The 26200-nt window shown below is 38.9% G+C and overlaps 1 protein-coding gene across 8 annotated transcripts in view; it reads right to left on the bottom strand.

The window, feature by feature from the left end:
* CA10 (carbonic anhydrase 10 (inactive)) overlaps nt 1-26200 on the bottom strand; it is a 185712-nt gene that overhangs the window by 122297 nt on the left and 37215 nt on the right. For 7 of the 8 annotated variants that reach the window (XM_085556756.1, XM_085556761.1, XM_085556755.1 and 4 more), the window contains one exon: nt 24221-24295. The exons of the other annotated variant lie outside the window; for it this stretch is intronic. In XM_085556756.1, the coding sequence (XP_085412882.1) occupies nt 24221-24295 (75 nt within the window). The remainder of the gene's footprint in view (nt 1-24220; nt 24296-26200) is intronic. 8 annotated transcript variants of the gene reach the window in all.

The following is a 26200-nucleotide window of genomic DNA, read 5'->3' as shown; positions in this document are numbered from 1 at the left end:
ATAAGTTAAAAATCCCTCACAATATAGAAGTGTGAAAACTCAGAAATACAATTAGCCTCTTAATCTGCACTCACACATCCTAATATTTTATCATGAATGAGGTTTAGTTAAATGCATGGAAACTCCTGAGTTTATCAGAAGTTTTCTAATTCTTCCTTATTTTTCTTCTAGCTCTTGTTATCCCTTGTACATTAGCATTTCTAAATTGTATAGAAATTTTATAAAATTTTGCATTAGAAAATGAATTCCTGAAATTGGCAATGCTTGTTCTGGCCATTGACTATACAAGACTGTGTGGCAGTGAGCACAATAAAATTAAGTAAGTTTCTTTCCAGTTTTAAATAAGGTGTTACCCATATTTTTGACTTAGACTCAGCCTTAAATAAGATGCAAGGTTAAGGCAGCTTCCCTGAAATTCAGCTATGAAATAAAAACAACTTAGGGCCAAACACCTACCACAGCTTTTAAGAAAGGAAAATATGCCAAGCTTCAGAAGCCTATTTCTAATTAACCCTTTTACCATTTGCCTTGACTTTTCCAGAAGGAAAAGAAATTGTAATTTCTAGTTCTTCTGTTGCTAATCCCTGAATCTGGGCATCTCTGATCATCCCCTCTTAGATGCTGACAGGATCCACCATTTTCACTGTGCACATCCTTAAAAATTAACACCTACACTGGCTTTTCCTTTTAACATTAACATGCAAACCTGTTACTTCTTCACATTAAGATATATCTGCTCTTTTCAAAATACCTTCAAGCTGACCGCTAATTCTCCAGTCCTTGACTTCATAGGCAGCATAAAATTTTAAATGGTAATTGAGTCATCTTTTGGTGGGCTGAAAGGGAGAGCAGAGTATGATGTTGCCAACAGCGTGCTGTTTGCTCAGCAGTAAAGTTTATGGAGTACTGCTTTTTTCAGACAAATCATTAGGTTCAGTACAGGTGGTAGCTGGATGACACAGAGTCATGATGGACAGAAAATCCATACCCATTATCTGGCACCATCTTCTTGCTGTGAGAGATGTGAATTTACAGCTGCCTTCGGAGCTCTGGCCGACAGGGCTATTCAGCACGGAGCCTGTGTCACTCCCTGTGTGCAGGGCAGACAGCTCACAAGCAGAAAAGGTTGTCAGAAAGACATATATATATATATATATATATATATATATATATATATATATACTATTAAAACAGATGACTTTTTTTTATTTTTTTGACAATTACTAGCTGTTGGAACTCAAAATGTCCCTCTGACATTTTTGGAGGTTCCAGGCCCAGGTCAGAAGCATTTGAGACCCTGGCAGGCAGCTGGAAACAGCTGTGATTTTGGGTTTGAACCATGGAACGATTTACCAACCTTGCAGGAAGAACAAGAAGTCACAAAAGTTTAGATATTATAGTAGAAGTAGTCACAAAGTAAAGGGAAGAATTTTTGAGTGCTGTACAGGGGGTTTTGGTTTTGTACATGGGGGTCAGAGGTTTTAAGATGGAAGAATTTGGGCCTGTCCTGTCCTCCCTCTTTCTCCTTCCTCACCTCCATGTTCTTGGTGATGTTGGCACTCACAGATTGGTTTAGAATAGAAAAGCATTATTTAATATAGGTAATAGGCATTGGGGGAAAACTGTAACCATGTAACACGTAATGTCCCACATAAAAGACAGCAGCAGCCCTGGGTGGGAGAGAAGCAGCAGCTGGGAGTCAGAGAGGATGTCAGGGTGTGTGTGTGCCTCTGCCTGAGCTCTGAGCAAACCACAGCAGCTCAAGGAGAAAATCTTTTTGATAACTTGCAATAAACAACCATGAGACCCAACAACAGAGACTGTTGAGCCTTTCCTGGGAAGCACGGGCTGGAGGAGAGACTTTCCACCACACGGAGCCACCCCTGACCTAGGGTGGGCTTTGGCAACTAGCAGGACTACAGATGTGGGAACAAGACAGTTTTCTAAAATGTCCCCTCACTGCAAGCACCACATTCTCTTTTGCTACAGTGAATTGCATGAGATCCTTATCCGTTGTTTTTAAACTGAGTCTGTCCAAATCATCTGTAAGTCAATAGTGCTATATTTGCTGCCGGGTTTGTATCTCATTGACAAACGCAGCCACTGCACACAAAAATCCTGGTGCAGCCCATTCATAACCATCTCTACTATTTCCATTTTGCAACACTCCTTGCTCCAGCACTTTCACATCATGGGGCTGTCTGCTGATTTTCTGGATAATTTTTTTTATTTTCAATGTTACCAACAGTGTCTGAAACTTAGAAACTGATTTAGAAAGTGGTTCTCCTTCTTCTGTTAAAAGGCTGAAAGCCTAAATGCCTCTTTAGTAGTCTAATCCAGATTTTGGGTAGACACTGTACTTGTCCCTTTGGATGATCTTTATATCTTCTATTTTTAAATAGAATTCAAAAGGATAAAGTAGTATTGCAAATTTATCAGCAGATTCAAACTATTTCTCCAGTGTTGATGTAGCTCATTTTATGCTAAGAGAGAAACTTTTACCACATGCAAGGCATCTGCACAGAGGTGAACCCCTGGAAATCTTTTACTGTTTTACAGGTTCTGATTAGCACATGGGGTCAGGAAATACTTGGTGTCAACTTAGCATTTCATTTGCTGCTGCTAACATACCTATCAAAACATGATCAAGGACAAATATTAACTGCAACAGGTTCTGAGCTGGTGAGAGCTCTGGTTAAATTAATGGAGTTATGCTGACTTTATTAAGAGTTGAGGTTTGATTCTCCACTGTTTTCTCTTTTAAAAACATAACCAACTTAGCCTTAACCTCTAATATTTTTTAGATGAGTAACTGAATCCTCAGATGGCACTACTTGCTGAACATAGAGCATAAATAGCATTCCTCCTTATGTAGTTCCTGACTGACCCAGTTTCTCTGTTCTTCTGAGAAATTCTGGCTGCTGTCTCTTCCTTTCATGTATTGTGCTGCATTCTCTAGTCCTCAGTTGTCCTCAAGAGACTTGATGCCAAATACAGGTCCCAAAAGAATGACACCACTTCCAATTCAGCCTCCACTGGTTTCACCTTGTGGATTGAGAGACTGGATGGTTACGAAACCTTTGATTTCCTTGTTTTTCACATACTCCGGGTGACAGGAATCAAAAAGCCAACCTATTCATAGGTGGAATACAGTCAAGTGTGACTTGCACATGCCTTTCTGTCCCCCCAAAACAGGTTTCTGAATGTTCTACAATTCTAAATTACTTTCCAGCAAAATCTCCCTCAAACTCATGTTGTGGACTCCTGAACTCAGGCTCTTGGCTGTAACCAAAAGCTTCAATTGACATCTTCATTTCTCTCCTTCTGGTAAGATGAAAAAAAAATATATAAAACAGCATTCTCTTCTGCCTTTTCTCAGTAATGTCATTTATCTTGCTGTGATTCTTATGACAGCTTGTAATACTTCCAGAACTTGCGTTTCAAAGCACTTTAGAAATCTCCTTTTGGATGCCAGGGTCTGGCCTCAATTCACCCAGCTGAAAAGTAGCCAAGGACTTTGCAGAGCAGCAGAGATTTATTTCAGAAGAGTTAAAGGTGGAACAAGCAGTGTCAGACTGTCTCCCTTCCCCTTCAGCAGTTTTTAAGATTGGGCTTAGCTCTTCCAAAGCCTCCTAGGTGAGGCTGGCCACAGGTAGGACAGGATGGGATGTAATTCCAAAGCACCATTCTCTCAGCTTCTACTGAGGAAGGTTTATCAGCTTCTGAGAATCAAGTCCCTCAATGGCAGAAAGAAAAAAACTTTGGAAACCTTCATAGTCCTTGCTCTCTTCCCAGAGGCACAGAAAGCACAAGGAATACGAGCCCCAGCAAGTGGCACAATCAGGGCTAGTCATGGGAACTGAGGGTGAGGTCTGTGTTTTACACAAAGAAAAACACAGACCTCAATAGGAATGTTCCTTAAAACCAAAACAGAAATTAATTTAGCATTTATCCTTTTCAGACTGGTAGAAATTCTGCTGTGGGAATCCATATATCTGATTAAAGTAATTATTTTAAAAATTGAGGGTGTTGAAAACACATGGATACACCATTTATAGTTATTGCTCAGTAACTTGGATGATACTAAAGATGTCATCAAGGAAGGGATAAGAAATTAAACTTGTTCTACCACTGTGCCCTAATTAAACAGTTTAGTGCAGAGATCAGCATAAATAAGGAATTAGCAAACAATGCTGTGAGTAGAGGATGATTTGTAATAGCAGCACATTGATGCACTGGGCTCAGATACTATAATTTGATTGGCAGCACTTTATTAAGTTTTGGCAGCATTTAAGCAGACTGGGAGTGCTGTGATGAAGCTCAAGCACATTAATCCAAGCTCCAGCTCTTGTTAATACTGATGAGTGAAGGCAGTTAATTGAATTATGTATGAAGTACTGATGATTAAATATTTCACTCCTTGCTATAGAATTAACTCTGCTTTATTAACAGTCACTGTTGTCTCTAATAGTGAATGTCAGAGGGACCTCTTCTCAGCCATTTACTTTCATTTTTCTAACCATCTGCTCAGGTTGCTTATCTATGTACACATCTATTCCTGCTTGTACTGGCCTTTGAAATAACCATCTTTGCTTCTCACAAATGGTTGTGTGATAGTATAAAAGTTCTATTTCCTTACAGAACAAGTTTCACTGAAACTTTTAAATTAATTTTTCTCATTGACAATAGGATTCTACAGATTTCATAGACACAGACTTCTGAATGATGCCATCTCCAGAATGAAATTAAGCATAAATGGGTAATTTTCATTTTGCTTTGATGATGATTTCTACTTCCAGTTTGTACATTTTAAAAAATTGTACATAAAATCTCTGCTAATGAGGAAGAAAAAGGAAAAATCCAGACACATAATCTTAAGTTACAAAGAAATTGCAAAGCAGGGCTTTACAAAATAAATAAACCAGTGCCCTTTCAGGATCTCTGCTGAACAACTACAAGAATTACTGTTGTCACCACCTGGCAGATGTTCACAATTAATCTCAAAGACAATACAACTGTAAGAGACCTCAGTTATTTAGCTGTTCAAAGACAAACATGACAAAAACTTATCAGGACAGTGGCAGTGGTTTAGCAACAAGTACAACAAAAGCCTTGACAATGGTTTCTGCTGGGCCACATTTTCACAAAGCCAGGTCTGTGCTCTTTCATTCTTTGCTGAGCTGTGTGAAGAGTTGGCTAAACAGTGAAATCTGGTACTAACATTTATATTAAAAAATATGGAATATGTGGAGTGTGCAAGGCCACAAGCTTCTACTGTTAAAAATGATGATTAACATTTTAAAATTATACAGTGTTGGAGGTCTGACAAAGAGCCCTTTTCGATCAGCCTTAAAATACTCTAAAAATAAGCTTTCTAGTTTGGCCATATGTAAGAGGTTTTCAGCAGCAGCAGAGATCAAGGCTGGTAAGTTGAACACAGAAATGCTGCATATCTACTATTCCATTTTGTAATCCATTTATTTATTAAATACAACTGAGGAACAATCATTTTGAAAATGTCTTTGGACAATACAAAGCCCAGATCAAGTACCTTTGTATAGATGTTTTGGGACCTCTGTTCTATTTTCATTGCTTACACTTCTGTGTCCCCAGGATAAAAAAAAAAATAAAAATTACAATTAAGCTGATGTAGCAACATGAATCAGTGAAGGAAATGCTTATAAAACAATGTTTAATGATAGTGAGTTAGGTATTTCTTAACTTGAACTGCAAGAATGCCTTTAGTTAGTGTGAGAAACAACCACTCACTTTTAAACTTTTAAATGTTTATTAAACCTTAACAAAAATACAACAAAAGGACTAAATAAGAAGAAACTACTGGGCTGGGACTTCCCCTCCACCCCCCACCTGGGACTACCAGCCACGTGGCTTGTCTTTAAAATAGATGTGAAGTGATACGTGGAATAAATAGACTCCACAACCTGGCGTAGTTTGAAGTGGGCATGTATGTCAGCACCCAGCACAAGTGAGGTATCTCTCCAAAAACTTGTGTGGTGAGCTTTAGTCTGACCCACACCTTTATTCCCAAAGCTGTTCCATATGCAATACATTACACAACTTTCCCATGCATATTCAGCCCCTAGCCTTGCCTGTCCTTGCCTCTCATACTAAATAGCTCCACGCCCTTCTGGGCACTCATGGTTTGCTGTGGTGGTCCTGCAGGGGGTCTCTGGTGGTCTCTTGAGGCTGAAGATTTTGGTCTTCATCATGACTGAACTTTTGAACTTTTCCTCTCTGTGCATGTGCTTTTGGTCCTTCGGTACTTATCTGAGCATGTCTGTCAGTCTTGATGGGCTCGGAGACAGAGGAGCCTCTTTATCCAGGTTCTTTGCATCCCTAGGCATTGTTCTTTGAGCAATAAGCTTCAGAAATTTGAATTTTCCTATGCCCTTTGTACCATGGTAGAGGTTTCTTAAGTAAAAGGTTTAAATTCAACACATAACTACAAACTAAAATATACACGCTTAATTCATTTTGTTAACGTAAGTGAATTCCAAAAATCTCTATTTCAGTTGCTCTCCCATTTTATATCTTTAGCCCCTCCTACAGTCCTGTCAGTAGACTCCTTCCTTGCTGTCCAGTGGTGGAGTTCACCTTCTTACATCTGGACTGGAGATCAGGTGTTCCCACAGTAACAAGTCAATGCTCCCGAATGCCCGGACTACCGAGGCCATCTCCTGGTAACAATGTGGGGGAGTGGGGGAAGGACATATTACAGTATCATAACTATACATCTAAAAAACTTTTTTTAGCATATATATAATTTTCACCCCTTAATTGTGAGAGCCAACCATCTCATTACTCATCTATAACACTTAGGATCTGAAGGTACAGCAAGGCCTCCAGTATTGCTTTCATATGACTTTTCCCTTGGTGTTCTTTTAATTATGGTGTTTCAAAACAAAATTTCAAGTGTGCAAATACTGTTATAGATAGGATTAGTCTTGATTTTTCTTCTATTCAAGTATGATGCCAGACTAAAATCCTGTCTAAGACTAAGGATGTTCATTAACAGAACACAGAAGGTATCTCTCTGGAAGCCCTGATTCTCTTTGTATGTTGAAGGATGAGTTCAAGTAACTCAGAACAAGGGCCAAGGGCAAAGACAGAAACTAAAGCTAGAAACTTATTTGTTGTTCAAGTTAGAATCTGATCCTATTGCCATTGCAAAGTTACTTTGTTTTGCTTTGGTAGATCTTTAGAGGAGAGAAGGGTTCCCTGAAGATAAAGTGGATGATTCCATAACTTCCTTTGGAAAGTGCAACCCCTGATGATTAAGGGTTAAGACTCTCAACACCAGACACCACTGGCTAAAGCCATGTAAAAATGGAAGAAAATGGTTACCAGCAGAGACTGGAGGGGTGCACATCCACAGAAGGTCCAGCTGTGTTGGAATGCTGATGGCTGAAAACTTTGAGCTTTCTGAATTTAAGCCTGCCAACCCTCAAGTAAACACCCCAATTGACCATAGACTTTGGAAAAGGTGTCAAAAATTGAGTGACAGCACAAAAACTGTGGGTGTAGTTTGGATAGTACTGCGTGATCTCATAGGGTGAAAAAACTTAGATTTGGGATTTTAGTATATGGTGATAGATGGGAGCCAAGATGGAGAATTTTGGGTGTGGGTTAGTTGTCTTTTTTGCACCTTCTTCTTTTTTCTTCTTCATGAATCTGGGTGATTTTCTCTAACTGGGTGAAAGATGTCCACATTGCAGGTTTCGAGTGGTCATAATTGGGTTAGAAGCACAAATAATAGAGATGTCAACTGTTTATTGGATAATTGGGACTTAAATAGCCTTGAACAGACACCATTTTAGGTCACTTTCTCAACTTGTTAGAGAAAGCTCACATCTTGTGAATTTGTAATAGATAAGGATAATAAACTTCAGAGTGAGACTTCAAAAACATCTCCTGAGTTTTCTTCGCCCTGACCTTGGAGCAAGAAAGAGCCTGGCATTCCAACACAGCTGGAATTTTGAACTGCCTATGAAAATATTGATTTGGGAGTCACAGGCTGTGGAACGGATGGGGAGGAGGCTGACAGCCATCTGTGGAGGAAGCTCTGCTTGTTTCTCAGGGGTTCCAGAGATCATGGCGTGCTGCTGGGGGTGCCAGCTGGCCTGCTGCCACAAGGCTTCTCTGTGCCACCAAACAGTCTCTGGGAAGGCTGCCCATGGAATCATAGCACACATTCCAAACAAGAATCGCTTGGTATTTCTTCACTAGGAAAGCTGATGAGCAGCAGATTTTCTTTCAAAAGCTCAGAGTTCCAGGGCTTCTCGTGACCAGTTGTCGTGGGGGTATGGCTGTGTGACTCACAGGAGAGTCACTGCAGCAGAACTGGAAGTGTTTACTTGTGACTTTTGTCTTTACTCCCATCTTCTTGGCTTGCCCACATGAACTCTTCCCATGACCCATTTCAGAGACCACAGCTGAAGAACACCCTATTATAATAATTTTCCATATTCTTGAATCACTTCTGTTCCTTGCGAACATACGACTTTTCTGTTACCTTTCTGTTCTCTCAGTTAAACAGAACTTTATCTAGTAAAGAGAAATGGCACCCTCTTCTTTCTTGAAGCAAAAAATAACCTTGAGGTTCCCTATTGTTTGTTTACAGTAACATTTAACACTGAATGGCAATACTGCGCAGAGCTGAGGAATTAAAACCTCAAACATGGAGGATGTTGGTTATTGCTTTAAGACTGACATGCTTTGGGATGCTTTATAACAAGGAAATCTTACTTCATTTTATTCAATTAATTATAAAAACTTATAAAAATGGAGATTTGAACAGGAGCTACATACCAGTCTTACATAATTACACATAATGTGTACCTACAAACACATTTTGTAATTCTTCCTGATCAAATTTTAACTTTTTACCTCATTACTATAATTTTGGTTGTGGAAGCAATTCCACACACCCAGATTATTCTCTACACCCTTTATACTGAGGCAGATCTGAGGTAAAAATGGTGAGAAGTGGCTCAGTCCTAGAGACACTAAATTTAGAACAAGAAATACCTACAGAACACGGTGAACTCAGTAGGTGATTCATTTCCTGTTGAAGATGATTCCTAAAAGCTCAAGTATCTCCAGAAGGTCACTCCCACCTTCAGAAAATACACACAACAACTTATTTTTAGAAGTATGTAGAAATGCCTTGCCCACACAGTAAATTGGACATATGTTATTGGATTCAGCTGCCAGTTTTGTTGAAGAATTATGGTCTCACTGTTTTTATGAAATAGAATTTTGCATTTATTTTGGTCAAAGCAAAAACCAATTCTGGATAAAACCACTGCTCATGGACCTTGCAATGAGAGCTAAGTCTAAACCTAAGCTTGGTTGTGGGTTGCTGTTCCTCCTTGAAGTACATTCCTAACTTTAGATACTGCAACTGGAAAAGATGCTGGATTGAGCACGTGCTAAGTGGCATTGCTAAATCAGAGTGAAACTCTTCTGCTGCTTTACTTTGCACAATTTGGAAATGTTGTTCCTCTATTCCAAACATCCTCTACCTTTGCTGATTGGCCCCAGTAGCTTCCTGTGCCTGCACAGAACACTGTATGTTCACCAGGCCATAAATGAGGGAATGAAATACCCAAACTCCTGTGATCTTTTATCAAATTCATGACCTGCAGTAGATTCCATACTAGAAAAAATTTCACATGTGTTAAACTGGGATGTATTTTTTGTAAGTGAAAGTATAATCAGGCTGGTCTGAGGGTTCAATGATTGGTATTGTATTTGAAATTTAAAATAAGCCCAAATCCCCAGTTCAGCTATCACTGGAAACATTGGTTTGGAAAAAAATACTCTATATTATTTGCAAATGACAGGGTACAAGCTATTTAAAATAATAACAAGAGTATTCTAAAGGTGTATGAAGAAACTAGAGCTGAGCATTGTGTACAGTGTAGTACCTGGGGTGGTAAAATAAAAAAAAAAAAAAAAAAAAAAAGCAGAGTAAAAATTCTTGAGGAACAATAAGAAATGGGGTAAAAAAGTCAGAGAGTCATTGGAAACTACCAAGTTGATCCACCTTCTGCATCTACAAATAATACAATAGCCTTTTCCCAATATTCGCTGGCTGATATTAATTTGGAATTAAACCTTATATCCTGATTTCCTGTGGCTTTTATCTAGAAAACTGATTTTTAAAAGCCCAAATCTTATCAGTCACATGTCCACAAAAAATATTTAATGTTAAAAACCACTAAAAATGCAAAAATAAAGAGACAGACTTCCAAAAAGGTTTTGCATCCCAATAGTTGTTTCAATTCTTAAAAGCAATTAAAAAAATAAAAATCCAACCCGAAATTATTTGTGTATCTTCATGCAAAGACCTTGGCATTCAAGGAGCACTTTATCCATCTTCACACATCATAAAATTCCACTAATTAAGTTCTCTCTTGTAAAATAATTCATATTTCCTGTTCTTCAACCATTAGATTAATTTTTACCACACATATATTGTTTCCTGGTATTACAGAAGGCATAGATGCTGTAGATAAATGTTTTGTATATCAAACATTTCAATCTTAAATGTGAAAATTCTCTGTAGTTGTAGGTATATATACAAATATAAATGCGTCTGTATGAAGCTCAACTGGAGAGCCATATGGGAAGAAAGATGGTTTTAAAAAAGAGGCTTGAAAAACCCAAAACAATATCAGCATGAAGAGAACAATGACATTAAGGTGTCAGAGGCTGGTGAAATGTAATATTGTGATTTTCTTCTCTGGCTGTTGGTGTTTTGGTGTGCACTACACAATGGCTAGGTCTGTTTGGAGGTTTTGGTTGCAAATATAGGAAGCAGAATTTGATCATTTATTAGTGCAATGCCTAAAGATACAGGAATTTCTGCTTGCTCTTTGGAGCAGGTGGTTTTATGGAGCTCTGCAGGCAAAGCAGTTGAAGCAGTGGGGTTTAAAGGATGAAATATCCAACTGAGCTCATGAAAATGCTAAAATTTCATCATTTCTGTTAAGCTTCTGGTGAATTCATACTCTGACAATGAACAAATCTGGGCATTAGCTCAGACAGCCAGTGAGGAGATGTAAATATAGTTGGGATTATGTCCATTCATAATGTGAAATTCTCTATGTATCTGCAATTCTGTCCATTCATGGTATGAAATTCTCTCTGTATTTAAGTTACTTTCTTGTGAAGTATTGGCAGGGACAGAATGGAAAATCAAGTGGTTCTGTGACAAGATTACCCACAGCTATACAGAGGTGAGGCACAGTATCATCCTGACTTCTCTTAAAATATGTCACAAAGTGAAGAGGCAAATTAAGGAGTGGAAACACACACCAAATTTCGAGTCTCTGAATAAGGACACTTGAATCTGGTTCTATTTGCTAAACTCCTGCTTTAAATAAAAATCACTTTCCTAAAATACCTATTTCCTGCATATTTAACACTACAGTATGGAGGACTCCTGTGAAGTTCAAGACAGTTTTAGAAGTCACATCAGTAGGAGCTTTGGCATAACCATAGAAGAGCATGTTCTGGGCTGGAATGCCCAGTGCACTGTTTTTGACTGCATATTCTGGCTGTAAAAGCAAATATGTCAAGCCACAGAGTGGGACATTTGGAGGGAAAGTGGAGCTTTGTTTTACTGACACAAGACAGAAAGGTTCACTGCCTCTCTCTGCCCAGGTATGGCAAAAGGCAGAGTTGCTGACAACATTTTAGTGTATAAAAGTGTGTGGAATTCAAGGAAGAACCCAGTGCACCCCTCTGCCCAGTCCTACAGGGGTGAAGTCTGCAGACAGGACATGGTACAGGATTTAGTGCCATGTTCCTCTCAGAGGTAGATCTTAATGCAGTTTAGGAAAACTGTAAGATGTGTACTTGGTAGAGCAGAGATACATCTTTAAAACACTTGTGAAAACATTTTCTTACTAAAGCCAGCTGACATTATTCCAAGACCTTTGTATTTAAAAGCCTGCAACCTCAGAATCCCCTCTCCTCCAATTAGGATCAGCATGCACCACAAAATCCTCAATGTAAATATGTCTGCCCAGCATCACTATTATGTACTGAGTAGCTGAAATATACATTATGCATGAAAACTGATGCAAAATGTTGCAGAACAAGGTCAAGAAGGAAATTGAAAATTAAATGCCAGTTATCTCAGTAACAGCTTCCTGAAGGGCACATTAGAAAAAGTTTACCAGAAATCCTTCTAAAAGCAGGCAAGAAACAAGAGTATCTTTCACTTGAACCCATTTCTGCTGCCTATAGTTCTTTAAAGCCATTTACATTTCTCTGGATTTCCATTTGTGGCAGGGTTTAGGAGGTGGGGGGTTAACTGATTCTTCAGGTTTTTTACCCCACTTTCAACACCTAAGAGAACAGGTTCTTGCCCTTTGCCCCGCCTATGTACCACCCCCATGCCCGCAGATCATTGATCCCTATAAAACCTGGACCCTCTTTTGTTCCCTGTTTTCTATCCCTGGACTCCCTTGGCTTCAAGAAACCCTGCTGGAATGCCAAATAGAAGACCCTTCCTGCTTTTTGTTCGCTGAGCTATCCGTGGTGTGTGTAGACAGTGTGCTGTTCATGTGCCTGCCTGAACGCCTGCCAGTGGAGATGTTTTCAGGAAGGTAGTGGCAATTCACCATCTACTCATGCTGCTACACTAAACCAGTTCTGAAAGTGAGAACTGACAGAAAAAAAAAAAAATCCCTTATTTCAATCCACACTTTCTAAATTTAAATGTATTGTCTGTGAAACCAAGAAAGTTTCTTTTTCTTCTGTATTTTATAATATTCACATTCTGGAGCTCCTTCATGTCTTTATGTTTACAATCTAATGGTGTTTTAGGCACAGTTTTAATGCAAAAACTATGCAAATGAAAAGTGTTAATTATGAGAAACAGATACCAATAACTGTAAATATTAATGACTTGATGTAACAAGCCGGGAGAGTTTCTGAGTCATCTTCTACAGCGATTACTTCCTTAAGCAAATATTTGACCCTGCCCATATGTAATTTATTAATGTATTAATTGAGAGAAGGCTTTGAAAAGACTAGTTACAGAATCAGCAACAAAGGACAAATAATGGTAAGGCAGACAAACCTGTGAATAGACAGGAGAAGAGCTTCATGTCTTTTAATTCAATGAAATTTTTGCCACTTTAATTAGTACTTTTCCTCTGGCCTTTCAGAATTCCATTGTGGTTTCTGTGAGAGGTGTAGGAATTGTCATACCTCTACACACAGTGTAGTGAGTGGAAAAAACACAGACCCTGTTTTAAGTCAACAGAATCACTTTATTGAGCACATACCAGTATTTATATGTTTTTTCAGTGTACAAGTTTAGGATCAAACTATGGAGCCACAGTGATTAGGAGACTAACCAATCACTCAAAGAAATGGCAGAGCAGATGTTTCTTGCTCTTTTATCTTGGACACTCTCACAAATACCACACAGCCTCCATAGTCCAGTGTTCTGGGCTGCTTAAATGAAGCAGACTCACATGGATTTTTATGGCTGCAGATGATCTTTGGTATGCACTTTCTCATGGGAAAAAGGTGCTTATTAAGGGTAAGAGGAGCAGCTGCTTCAACACACAACTTTTATGTCACAGCTCAACAAATACGTAATTTTCACCTTTTTTTCCCCTCTTGGTTACTCTTTGTTTACTAAACCAGGCACAGGAGTTGCATGAAGAATCATGTAAAATAAGTTGAGAGAAAGTATTTAAAATTCTATCTAAATATGAATTTTCTCTGGACAATATTCTTAACTGGGAAAGTAAATCCAAGTCTGTGGGAGTGAGAATGACATGACCATTGCCCTTAGACAGTTAAATGTCAGGACTTCCATTGGTTTCACCAGGCTCTGGGTGAGGCACCACCTTCTCCCTACTGCACTCTCTAAAACTAAACCAACACAAGTCCTGCCACCAAGCAGTGAGCCCATAAACATAAAATTACAATGAGCAATAAAGCCTTGAGAGACTAGTTTCGCTATTAGTTTAATTTATACTCCTGTTAACCAATTTTAAATGCGCATTAAAATATTAAGTAATTCTGAAGATGTCAGTGTGTGGATAATAGAGCCTGCCAAGGTCATGCAATATAAGTGTTTCAGCCATAGCCTATTAGACTTTAGTAATTTGTTCTTTATTTTAGGAAAGTCTAATGTGAAGGAAGAAAAGCCATTTGAAGATGCCCAACTGCAGGATAGAAAAAGCAAAATGGAATATGAACTCCCTCTGGGAAATGCCCTGACATACACTCGTGAAAGGGAATTCTGTAGCCATGACCTATGTAGCCCAGTTTGGAAATACTGAGTTGACTCCATAATCTGAGATGTTCTCTCCAATGTCATATGCTGTATTATGAGTCATACAGAACAGCTAAATCCCACAGTTCTAAATTGGGACTAAAGCTGGGAATTAGCTATCACTCCCAGCTGCAGCCTGATATGGCTTTAACTGCACCTGACTGAGATTTGCAGGAACAGCTCCTCTCACAGCTGAGCATCCTATTCATCCCATACCTGTTACTGCTGTGGTAACACCAGCACTACCCCAATGCATAAGTTTAATCCTCCCATTCAGCACCTCTCCTCCATGAGAAGCAAAGGATAAAGTATGAAAATGTGATTTCCTCAAAAAGCACATTATTAACGGAATTGCAGTGTGAACACTCTAGGACAAAAGAGGTGGAGGCTCACTGCACAGCTGTGGAAATAAACAATTTCACTGCAGTTAAAAAACTTGGAGAGAGATGGTTTTAAATAAAACCATTGTAAAGGGAATATAATCTTGTAAATATTGATTTTTAATTTTTTTTTAAACAATCAGCTTCTGATGGCCTTTATTAAAGGGCTGTAGCATTTGTCTCAACAAGCAAATCCCACTGTTTCCAGTGTGACCTATTTTCAGACAGAAGTAATAACCTAGGATTTTTAAACTGGCAGCAGCTCTTGCTTTTGTAGCAACTACTTCAACCAGACTTGTATCCTAATTATTCTAGTGTAGGAACCACGATGCCTGGATTTCAGAGACTCAACTAAACCCAACTTGACCAATTTCATAAGCGAGGAGGAAAAATCTGATCTCTTCAACTATCGATTGAAATGTCATTGTTTTGCTGCAAGTACTTTCAGCCTTTGGGTTTCATTTTGAAGTGGAACAAGTTGCTGTGGAATGGGGCTGTTCCTTGGCCTGGACTTATCCACCCTCCTTCCTGCTTTGCCTCTGAAGTTCTAGTATGAGATAGTGCCAAAATGTCACTGCAGATAATAATTTATAGCATTCCTCGGCTCTAATGCAGTGGCAACTCTGGTAAATGTCTGTGCAAGAGGTGCCAGGCCCTCAGTGCCCATCCTGCTGCTTCTCTTCTGCTTCATGCAGTTAGCCAAAGCACGCAGGAACATTTTTCTCTTCTTTAATCAATGGCACAGGGACGCCAGGCAGACCAGCCTGATGGCACAGGCATATCTAAACTGGCTGCATGATTCTCTCCCAGCCTCCAACTGCTGTCTTGAACTCAGCCTATCCATTTTTCCATTTATTCTGCATCTCATTTAATATTTGTAAAATGACCTCTCTGAATAAAGACCTTCATTCTTCACCTAAAGCCTCACGACAAACTCATAGATTAAAGACACAGGAAGAATAAATTAGAGGAGGTCATAAAAGGGTGCTAAAGAACCACCTCTGTGTTGGGGTAGAACATCTGTTACGTGCTCTGGTGTCAAATGAACAACTTCCAGTGTGACCTGGTTATTTTGTGCTCCATCCCCGAGTATTTTTATCAGTCATACAGGCTCTGGAAGGCTGCAGGCCAGGCTGTTGTCTACAAGCACTTGTGAATTACAGACACGCCACTTGCACTGCTGTAGTTAACGACCTGTCAGGTTTCCCATTATGATGTTATGCTGCTATTTTCAGGGTTTATGTCCTGGCTATAAAGTTGGAGACTTCTTGGTCTGGAAACACTGATGCATTTTTTGGATATGTTTTATAAATAAAAAATGAACAAGTGCCCTAATATAAAATCAGCCTCTATTCAGAAAGGTAAAAGGTGACAATTTTAAGTAATATTTTCAGTGCTAGGGAAAAAAAAAAATCCATACTATTCGGGGAGGTTCCTTTTTTGGGCAGAGTCATTAACCATAATAATGCAATTTACAGCTCACAGGGGCAGCAGGTATCCAGAAATGCATTAAGTAGGTGACTATTTTGTGGTGAGTTCTGAGAGGATAAATCTTTCACAGACCACAAATAGTATGTGCCCAGATATGGGATGATGGGCTGATGGTATAGAATGGTATAGAATATCTGTATTTTCATCTGTGTAAGTAACAGCATGTAAACTTATCCAAATAATAATTCCACAACCTCATGGTGAGCATGGATTTTTACTCCTGAGTATGTTCAATGTTCACGGTTGAGTGAATTAAAAAGTCACCTTTTCAGAGAGGTGTTATGATAGGAGGAAATTTTCACTAAGTACAAATGAGCAGTTGGAGACTATCAAGTCTCCAGCAATTCTGTATTTGAGGAGTCTGAGGAATCCTACACATACACATTCATGGACTTTCAGAAATAAAGTCAGCAGGTTACTGAAGAAATGCTTTGATCAAATAACCCTGTGAATCCATATTTACAAGTAAATTCATAGCTGTCTATTAGGAAAGTACTTGCATACTATAGGATGTATCCACCTTTAGGTAACCGTCTAATTTCCTTTTCTTTTTGATTTTTTAATTAAGAAGGGGACAGGATTTGTCAGAGACGTTTTTTGTTAGTACCAGTGAAGCTTCAGTGACAATAACCAACAGGCAGAGTTACTCAGTGTAACCATGCACAGAGCAGTGGTGTGATCTTTATTTTAACCACAGATGAGGGTGTAGCTGTAGTGACCATATTTTCCTCCGTATGATGTGGCAAATTCTACACTAACTTGCACTAATGATATGTACAAATTAAAAGCTGCACACTGTGTTTATATAAAGTCCCCATTGGTGCTGGGTCCATCACCAGTGTAATCAGAATCATCTTCCTGAAGTCACTATAATATCCTGATGTGAACAGTCTCACTGAAAGAGAAGCTGAATTCCTATCTGACAGTCACAACTGTAACTGTAGTACTACTGAAATTCTTCATCAAGGTATTTTAGAAGAGTAATTTTTATAAGTGGGATAATGACAGGAGTAGCAGTGGGCAACATCTTAATGCCACTCATTATCCCTGTTTCCATGTTATTTTGCAATCCCTTCCAGTTCTATCTCATCCTACACAGATTTATGGCAGAAGTACCCAAGCAAACATAAGCTGGAGCACTGTAACCCTTCTCTGATTAAGTCCAATTACATTCCACTAGGGAAGAACATTTTTAGCACAAAAAAATATTATTCCTTATTATTCTCAGTGACTTCTTTCTCCAAAGGACACTAACTTTTACACTATACCATGAAAAATCTATAAAGAGGGTTTTTATGTAGGAAGTGATGATTGCTACTGTTTTGTACAAAAACACATGCACACCCACAAGAAAACTACTACTACATGGTAATTAACAGCCAGAGCTCCAAGTCCCCTCCTTACATAAGGAACTGTGGCAGATGTCTACTAATTTGCAGCTTGAATTATTAGCTTAAAAAGGTCCCTGTGTATCTGAGCAGCAATTAATTCTTCTATCAGATTTCTTTGTGCTTCAATTCTACTCCTCTAAGTCATGGTTACCACTAAAATGTCCAGTGCCAAAGATGTCAAGAACTTCTTAGACACCCTGCGAAGATTAGCCTGTCAAGTTGTAAGGTAAGATAAATTTTTTTTAATATATCAATACATACATCCAGCACTGTACAGAAGCCTTGCTTTTGGCCCTTAGAACTTTCCTGAATAATCCTTCCAAGTAAGTAGCTATGAGCTTTCAGTTATTAATGACTTAGTCACAGACCACTGTTCCAACTGCTTTTATACTCAGATTGTCAAGAATATCACAGAATGCTTTGGGTTGGAAATGACCTTAAAGATCATCCAGCTACACCCCCTTTCCTGTATACACCAGTGTTTATCCTTGAGATTCCTTCCCTTGCTTTGAGGTCACAGTGAAGAACCTAAAAAAAGAAAGATTCCTAATACTAGTCTTACCCTTTTTATCCCAAACCCCAAGTTTTGCTAGTCCAGCTAAGGCAGTGCACAGGGATGATCCTTCTTTTCTAAAGCAAAAGCTTAAGAGGATGTGCTCATCATGTAATGATGAACCCTTCTAAGAGCACACAGGTGGCTTGCTGGCTTTTCACTTCAAGGTTTTGTAGAGACCGTAAACACACAGTGTGTAGGACAGCACGTTTTGGATACTGCTCTCTGAATATATGCCCAAATAGTTTTTACCTCTTGAACTTCTTCCCAGCTAGAAGCCATCATCCATGCAGGTTTTGGGAGCTACAGTTGTACAAAAAAATCCTGGTACTTAATTGTTCTTTGTGCTTATAACCCATATTTAGTGTCACTGCAAGGTAACTATCTGCCTTCAGGACAGTGGGAAAGAGGATTTTCAACTTCATCAGAAAGTATCTGGAGTACTCCTACACCAAGAATGTTATCTAACCTAGCAGCAAGTGTGAGGGACAATAATGGACAAGGATCTGCAAGGCACTGCCTTCAAGGTTTTCCTTATTTGCAGTTTCCTGAAGCAAAAGAGGGACACTGCTCAGGTCCTGGCAGGGGAGCCTGCGGGTGCAGCAGGACAGGCCCTGGACAGCTGGTGGCACAGCAAGGTCCAACCTGGCACTTCATGTGTTGGTTACAACAAGGCAAAGCTTGACCTTTGTAGTGGGACTAGGAACAGGCAAGAAGACAATTTGAATCATTTGGTCACGTCAGGATAACAAAGCAAGGGCCAGGATACATCTGCTACATGAAATTTTCCTTTCGTGGATGCAAATTGTAACTGAGGAGGAAAAGCCACAGCTAAGATAATTAGGGATCTGAGACCCCATTAGCAAAGAACTGTGTTTCAGTCACAAGTTTGTGAAGGTTTAAAATATTAGGTTTCCATAGCTCTTTACTGCTGTTAGTTCACTTTGCTAGCTCCCTAAAACTTTTTTTTTTCCTTTAATGGAAGGACTAAATTAGAGGGAAAAACAGCATTTAGAGATCTGTTTGCAAAATGGCTGTATTTACAGGCTGTATGTAAAACAGTAACTTTATTGAAAAGGTCCTTTTAGAAAGGACTACATAGATGGGTGTTCAAAGGAGTGGGAAGGATCTGAACACAGCAACTTTTTGAGTTTCATGGTGGCAACAAAAGCACCTGTAAAGGGTGATCCCCAGTCCCAAGCTCCTTGGTCAAGTGAGAACAGGGGCTTGGCCAAGTGGGAACCAAATCACAGTGCCATCAGGTGTTGTAACCGGGAAAAAGTCCATGCTGTATTATATATGTTGTATAATACTTAACTCCCACATAAAAATGTTTTTAAATCTAGTATCCTTTCTAGCTGTGTGATTTGTAAACAGTCCATTTTTGCAGAATTACCAAAGGAAGTGAGAAACCAGGAAAATATCTGTTATGAAATAGATTTCCTTCAAGCTGTCTTTAACTGACAACCAAAGCTGACATATTATATATACTAACCAAAGTTCAAATCAGTAAGCGAATGATTTCCAGTATCTATGTTCTATCACCCTGAAGAAATGAACTGTTCCAAAATATTACTTTCTAAAAGAAAAACTGCTATTATTGTTCCAATAAATAATTATATATAGCTGGTTAATTCCTTGGAGGCAGCAGCAGACTGCATGATTTTTGAAACAGTGTGCAGACTGTTTAAAATACTGCTGTAGCTCAGACAGCACCACTGTTTTCACTGATAAGCAAAATGCACCAGATGGTGAGTGATATTGCAGCCTCCTGAAGTTTCAAAATAAGACCAGGAGAGATGTTATAGTTAGAAAAGTGAGCAGTGCAGGAGTAGTAATCAGCAGGTTTGGTTTTTGCTGTTCAGGCAGCCACACAAAGTGATCACCATCTCAGTGTATGATACTGACCCCTCTGTGACTGCAGGGTGGCACAAAGTGAGAGCTGAAAGTTTAACAAACGTGTGGGTTTGAAGATTTTCATTGCTCAGTTTCAAGCCATGGACAAACAGTTTGTGGTTCTTACAGTGACCTGCCCATGAAAGGCTATTTTTGAACATGTACATAAAGATATTTCTAATTTTAAAAAAAGCTCAAAGCTGTAATAAAATAAATTTGAAGCCCAGTCAGGACAAACCAGGGACACTAGAACTGCCTCTGTGGGCCATAACAAAAGCAAGAAGTTTAAAATGAGGTTTTGGCACTCATGATCAAGCTTGTCGATTGTTTCAGACTTCTCCTTTGTAAATTGTTATGAAATTCATGCAGCTCTTTGCAGGCAGTTTCTCAGTGCTTCCCAACCAGTGCCCATGTTTTGAACCAGTAGAGCGTTGCCAGCTGGTCAAGGTTAGGGCATAATCCCACCAACAGGATTCTTGCAAAAGGCAGGAACAGCATCACAGAACTCCAGCAGTCTTTTCCCTTTTAGTGTAAAATAAGTTGTGAAGGAACCATGAACAAGGGATTTCCCATCTCAGAACCTCAAGGAAAAAGGTGGGCTTTGACTGGTGATCTGTGGCCAATAATGAATCCTAATGGATAGAGACCTTTATCTGGAATTAGAGTCCATTTACAGCTTTTATTACAAGGAAGGAAAACATAATTTGCTCCCTCAGCATTGTTCACTCATTATTTGATGGATTTCCTCCTGTTAGCTGAGGCTGACACTAGCACCCTATAAAGTAACTTTAGATTTAGTATAATTCAGTAGGGGGGCCCAAAGACAATGTCTTCCCTGGGAAGAAAACACTTATGCGCTTGTATTATCACATAGTCCAGAGTTTCCACAACAGGAAGGAGGTTTGCCAAGTGTGCTCTGTGATCACAAATTAGATTTAACAACCTTTATATTTTATGCTTATCAAAGCCCACTTTCATAATGGTATGAAAAAACAGGACCAGTATGAAAAGAATCAATTCAATCACAAAGATTATCAAAGGTTATACACATCTATTTGAAGAAACAACAAGGTTACCAATGAATTTGGAATATGAGTGTCTTGGTCACCTGGAAATTGCTTGCATCACTTCAGCGGTACCAAATATTCATAGTCACAGCCAAAGAAAAGACATGAAAAAGGTTATTTAAAGGTGTTTTAACCCATCAAGAACTATTTTGATATTCCACACTGGAAAAAGTCTATATAGTAAGCATTTGTAATAATATAATTTTTTATTATTATGCAAATCACCATGCATAAAGGAAAGTATTCCTTCTTCATTCTTGAACATTCCCTGAAGTTTAATTTGGAAGCTAATTTGCATTCAATTAACATTTTAAAGTTCTACTTACTTTCTTCTTTGTTTGCCTACATGATTTAAATCATAAGAGCAATTCTTTGCTTGTAGAACAGGTGAGAGATGGAGAGTGTTTTCTGCTCCAGCAGCAGATACACAAATCCAGCCTGGATGAACTTTCCCTCCTGCACTTGAGAACTCTGCATCTCTCTTTCAAGGGTAGGCACCAAGACAGACCTGAGCCACAGTTCCTGGGCTGAGAGAATCTGCCAGCTCTCAATGCTGCCTTCCCTTGGAGCCCTGAAAGAAGTGAATTTGGGCAACACACTGTGAGGGATCTTGTACCTCATCTCTGCCTACATCCTTCCCTTCTGTGAGATACACATCACTGACTGCAGCTCGGTGGCTTATAGCAGGAAAAAACCTGTGTCCAGATGGACGTTAGAAAGGAATTTAAGTTATTTTTTTTATAAAATCTATCTGAGAATATAGGGAGTCTGGATTTGGGGAACATAATGAAATATGGCTTGATTTTATGAACTGTTCAATGGCAAATCTGTACAGGATCCAGTGTGTTTTTAGGACTTGGCTTAAATGCTTCCAAAACAGACTAAACAGAAAAACTTAGGAATGGCACATTCTAACCCAGGCATATTGTGATACACTCCTAACTGCATTCTTACACAGCTCTCCATGGAAGAAGTAAGAGTTCAAAGAGTGACAGTGACTTTACTTTGAAGTGGGTGAAAAGTATTCACCCAGCTAAAGCTGTGATAGACAAACCACAGCAACTCCTCCTGGAGTGTTTTACAATTACATTGCCCCTAATTAATCATCTCTGCATTTGTGGCTGCTTCCCCAAGCAGCTGGATTCATGTCACTCATATCAGCTGAGATGCCAGGTCTGAACTGCAGTGACAGGCTGTTGGACAAACACTCCTTTCTAATATCTTTGGGGGTGTTCACTTCCAGCCCTGGGTCAGGATGAGCAGCTGTGGGAAGAAAACATCCTGGCAGATGGCTGTAGCTGTTTGCTTCAGTGCACATCAGCAGCTCCAGCAACAGCTCCTCAGTCTGCCTGGCAGCTCTCACCTCTCAGGTGCTAATTAGCATCTCACGTGAGATCTGATGCAGGACTGCCACCAACACAGATAAACTTAATATGCACCAACAGCTCCTTTATAATGTGTTAGTCTGAGAGCACAGCCACAAATGCAGCCTTGAAAGACTTTAAATATGGTTTTCAAAGGCTCCCAAATCTAGGAGACAAAATCAGTTGTTTGAACTGTAAAGTCTCATGGGATTTTTCTCTTCTGCTGAGGCTGACATTGCATGTTGCAGAGTTGAATTTGAAAGAAAGGTACACCCAAATTCCCTTTGCTTTCTTCAAGGTTGATTCAGTGCTGTTCATTACAACTTTCTGGACCAGTTCTTGAGAATGTGTGCTGGGTTAGTCAGCTATTCAACACCCTGGTTATTCAGGTTTCCCTCAGAAAGGAGGTGTCCCTCCACATCACTCTAAAAGGTCTTCCTTCCCAGAAGTTTCTGAGTCATCACTGTTTCCTCATTCATCTTCCAAGGATATTCCTAAGCCTAAATGTCTCACAGCATTAGACTAGAACACCACAAGCATGAACTGATCACAGGTTTCTTTACATTCTGACAATTATATTATTTTTCTCAGTAACTTTAAATTTAGGCCTGTTTAGCCAATATTTTTTTTTCATTCATTTTCTGCTGGGCATCTACCTGAGTTATACAACTCAGGAAGGCTGAAATCAGGTGATTATATTCTCCAGGTTTCTTCCCCTGCTGTCACTTTGAGGAACTAATAACGGCACAATACACTGGAATGTCTCTGACAGCCCAAACCAATCTCAAGTACGTTTGAAAAGCTACTTTATGTTACATCAATATGTAATTATGCTCCAGGTCTGTAGATTTTCACAACCATTTCAGTGCCAGAAATGTGTGGGCTGAAATACTTCATCTCATTTGCACTAGATTTCTTAACAAGACAATCAGCATTTTGGGAATTTCAAATGACATTCAGGCTGTAACAGTTCTCACAACAGTGCAAGTAGATGATGATAGGTCAAATCTACAGATCCTCAGGAACAGCTCACACAACAGCCAATATTTTCTACTATTATGAGAAAATAAGGATCACATAGCAGTTTTCTTGATGCATTCATGATAAAACTTGAAGCACTACTTTACCTTTTAAGATATAGCTAATATACATCAATTAATGCATATTAATCTCAACCACACTGAAAAGAAACTGCACAGAATCCTTTTAGCTGCTTCTTGATTATTTATCATTTACTAAATCTACTAAATTTACATTTACAATGAAGCCCAGTTATTTAGTTTTTTCACTAATAGTTTGTTTACTAAACAAAAAACCAGTGACAACTGCATGTAGTGGCTTCCTGTCCTCATCTACTCTAAAACCTAAGTTAAAATTGTAGAAATGCTACTACCTAGAAGTGCTACAACAGATAAATTATTTCATCCAGTTAGCAGTAATACTTTTCAGTTCCTTTACCTTTTCTACACACAGAACTACGCATTCACAAAGCAGCATTATGTTGGTTTTACTGAGAGAAACCAGGAATGTCATTAAAGTGATTTTTGCCCTGAAAAACAGCCATGGTTTTTGGATGATGGATTAACAGAAACCTTTCTGCACTTCACAATAATGTAATGTTGAGTACTTGTCAACTAAAAATCTTTGCAATGAAAACAAATCAACCCATAATATCTTCCCCAAATCCAACTATATTAATTCCAGTGAAAAAAAAATTAAAGAAGTCTAAAATTTGAAAATTACACTTACCAGGAACAAAGCTTCCCTGGACCACCTCCTTATAAGCCCACCAGCCTTCATGGATTTTTGGTGAATTTTGTTGAGCTAGAAAGAAATAATCAAAGAAACTATAAAATTAGGGCCAAACATAGGATTTAATTAGCTAAACTTTAGGAACTTTAAACAGGGTACTATCCTCTACAGAATAGTGACTAAAATTCCTAGGTGATCTTTATTCAATCCATAGAATCATTCTATGCATATGTATCTTGAATAACTTTGTCCCTGTTTACCACACAGTAAAATATACTCCACTTTGGAAGATTTGATCATGAAACTTAGCAGCTCTGGTAGAAAATGAGGATTTATAGCACTACCACTGGCTTCTGTGCCACCTATAAGGTCAATATGGGTTAAAAATACAGAGAAAAAGAGTGCTCAGGAGTCAATACTGAGTCCAAGTTGTCCGACTGAAAAGCAGTTTCTGCCCTTCCTTTTCTGAGTTTTCCAATGATCTCTCACTTTGCATGCGAAGAAATGGCAGAGTGAGCCACAGCCAATAATATCTGTGTCTGTCACTGCTTCACATCATCCCACGAGCTTTGAGTTCCAAAACCAGGCCAGAAAGACACAGCACAGATTCCCCAACACTGCTCAGGTTCCAGTGCTGAGGCAGGAAATTGGTTTTTTCCATCTTCTTTGTCGGTGTTGGTGGTTTTTCACAAACAGAATGGGAATGCTGGGATAAGTTCCTTGAGATTTTATTGCAGCATCAGCCTCATGATATGGTTGAGACAATAGAAAGATGGCAATAGCTCACATCCTGACAGCTGCAGCCAAAGATTTATTTGTTACAGAGCACTTTAAAAACTTCCTAGCCAACAGCATATTGCTAAAGCTTACAGACAATTGTTCCAGCCAATCACTAAAAGCACACGTACACCTGCTTCACACAATGCTTGCTTGTATGCTCTCTATTGACAATACACAATACTTCATTATTAAACTTAAAACCTTCTACTGTCTTGCTAAGCATATTTTTCTATAGTCTTAAGGTCTATTTTAGCCAACCCTAAAACTCAAGCTACTGTTTCATGTCCTTCCTTACTGTATTATTGTAATTTTTTCTGCTTTCAGACTTTGCAGCTGCAGCTAGATCCAAGTTTTCTGTTCTTTCTGTTTCTAAGGCCTGCTTTTACAGCTTTCTCAAAGTCTTTTTACCTTTACTATTTCCCACATTTCCCCCCTCTCGGTACAACCATAACTTAACTCCCTTAACTTTGTTGCTTATTAACTACCTTGTGTTACATCTACAATATGTATTTCTTTTTGCTTGTTTCAGGCACCTCTCTTATTTGCTTTAAGCATTACTATTTTACACCACAGCAATTTTTAATGCTATAAAAGAGCTGGTCTATTCAAAGGATATAAGTAAAATCTGATAGCAGTCACTGTTTATGGTTCTAGTAAGTCTTGTCCATTCCAAGGTCTTAATTCAAAGCCTTCATATATGTCTATACTTGTATCCACTATCTCTATAAGATCTTGAGAACTTTCTGTGATTTTATTTCCCACGTCTCTCTCTTGTGTGATAAAAACTACTTTGATAGTTGTCCATCATTTTTTGCACACACAGAAGTATATATGGTACTATTACTAGTACCACCACTAAAACTACTAACATATACAAACCTGTTTTACAAAGTTCCCTTAACTAAGGTGTAAAGCTCCATCATTTGAACAAATATCTAACCACGATTCACCATCTTTTCATTTGAGCTGTTAGATCTTTCAGCTTTTGTATACTTTTGTGGATGGATTCAGAATGGTCAGACAGATTCATGCAACACAATCCTTCAAATTCCACCCAACCATGTCCATGTGCCAGTAAAAGAAAACCAACTGCTGCTCTATTTTGAAGGGTTGCATGTCTAACACCACTGACATCTGTCAGCATATCACTGATTGCAATGGATGTGGCATTGGTTTGTTTACTCAGCCAACACCTAA

The sequence above is a fragment of the Lonchura striata genome, chromosome 18, assembly GCF_050655825.1.
Source record: "Lonchura striata isolate lonStrDom1 chromosome 18, ASM5065582v1, whole genome shotgun sequence".
NCBI lineage: Eukaryota > Metazoa > Chordata > Aves > Passeriformes > Estrildidae > Lonchura > Lonchura striata.
Note: the sequence above shows the minus strand (reverse complement) of the source record. Positions and strands in the feature narration are given on the sequence as shown.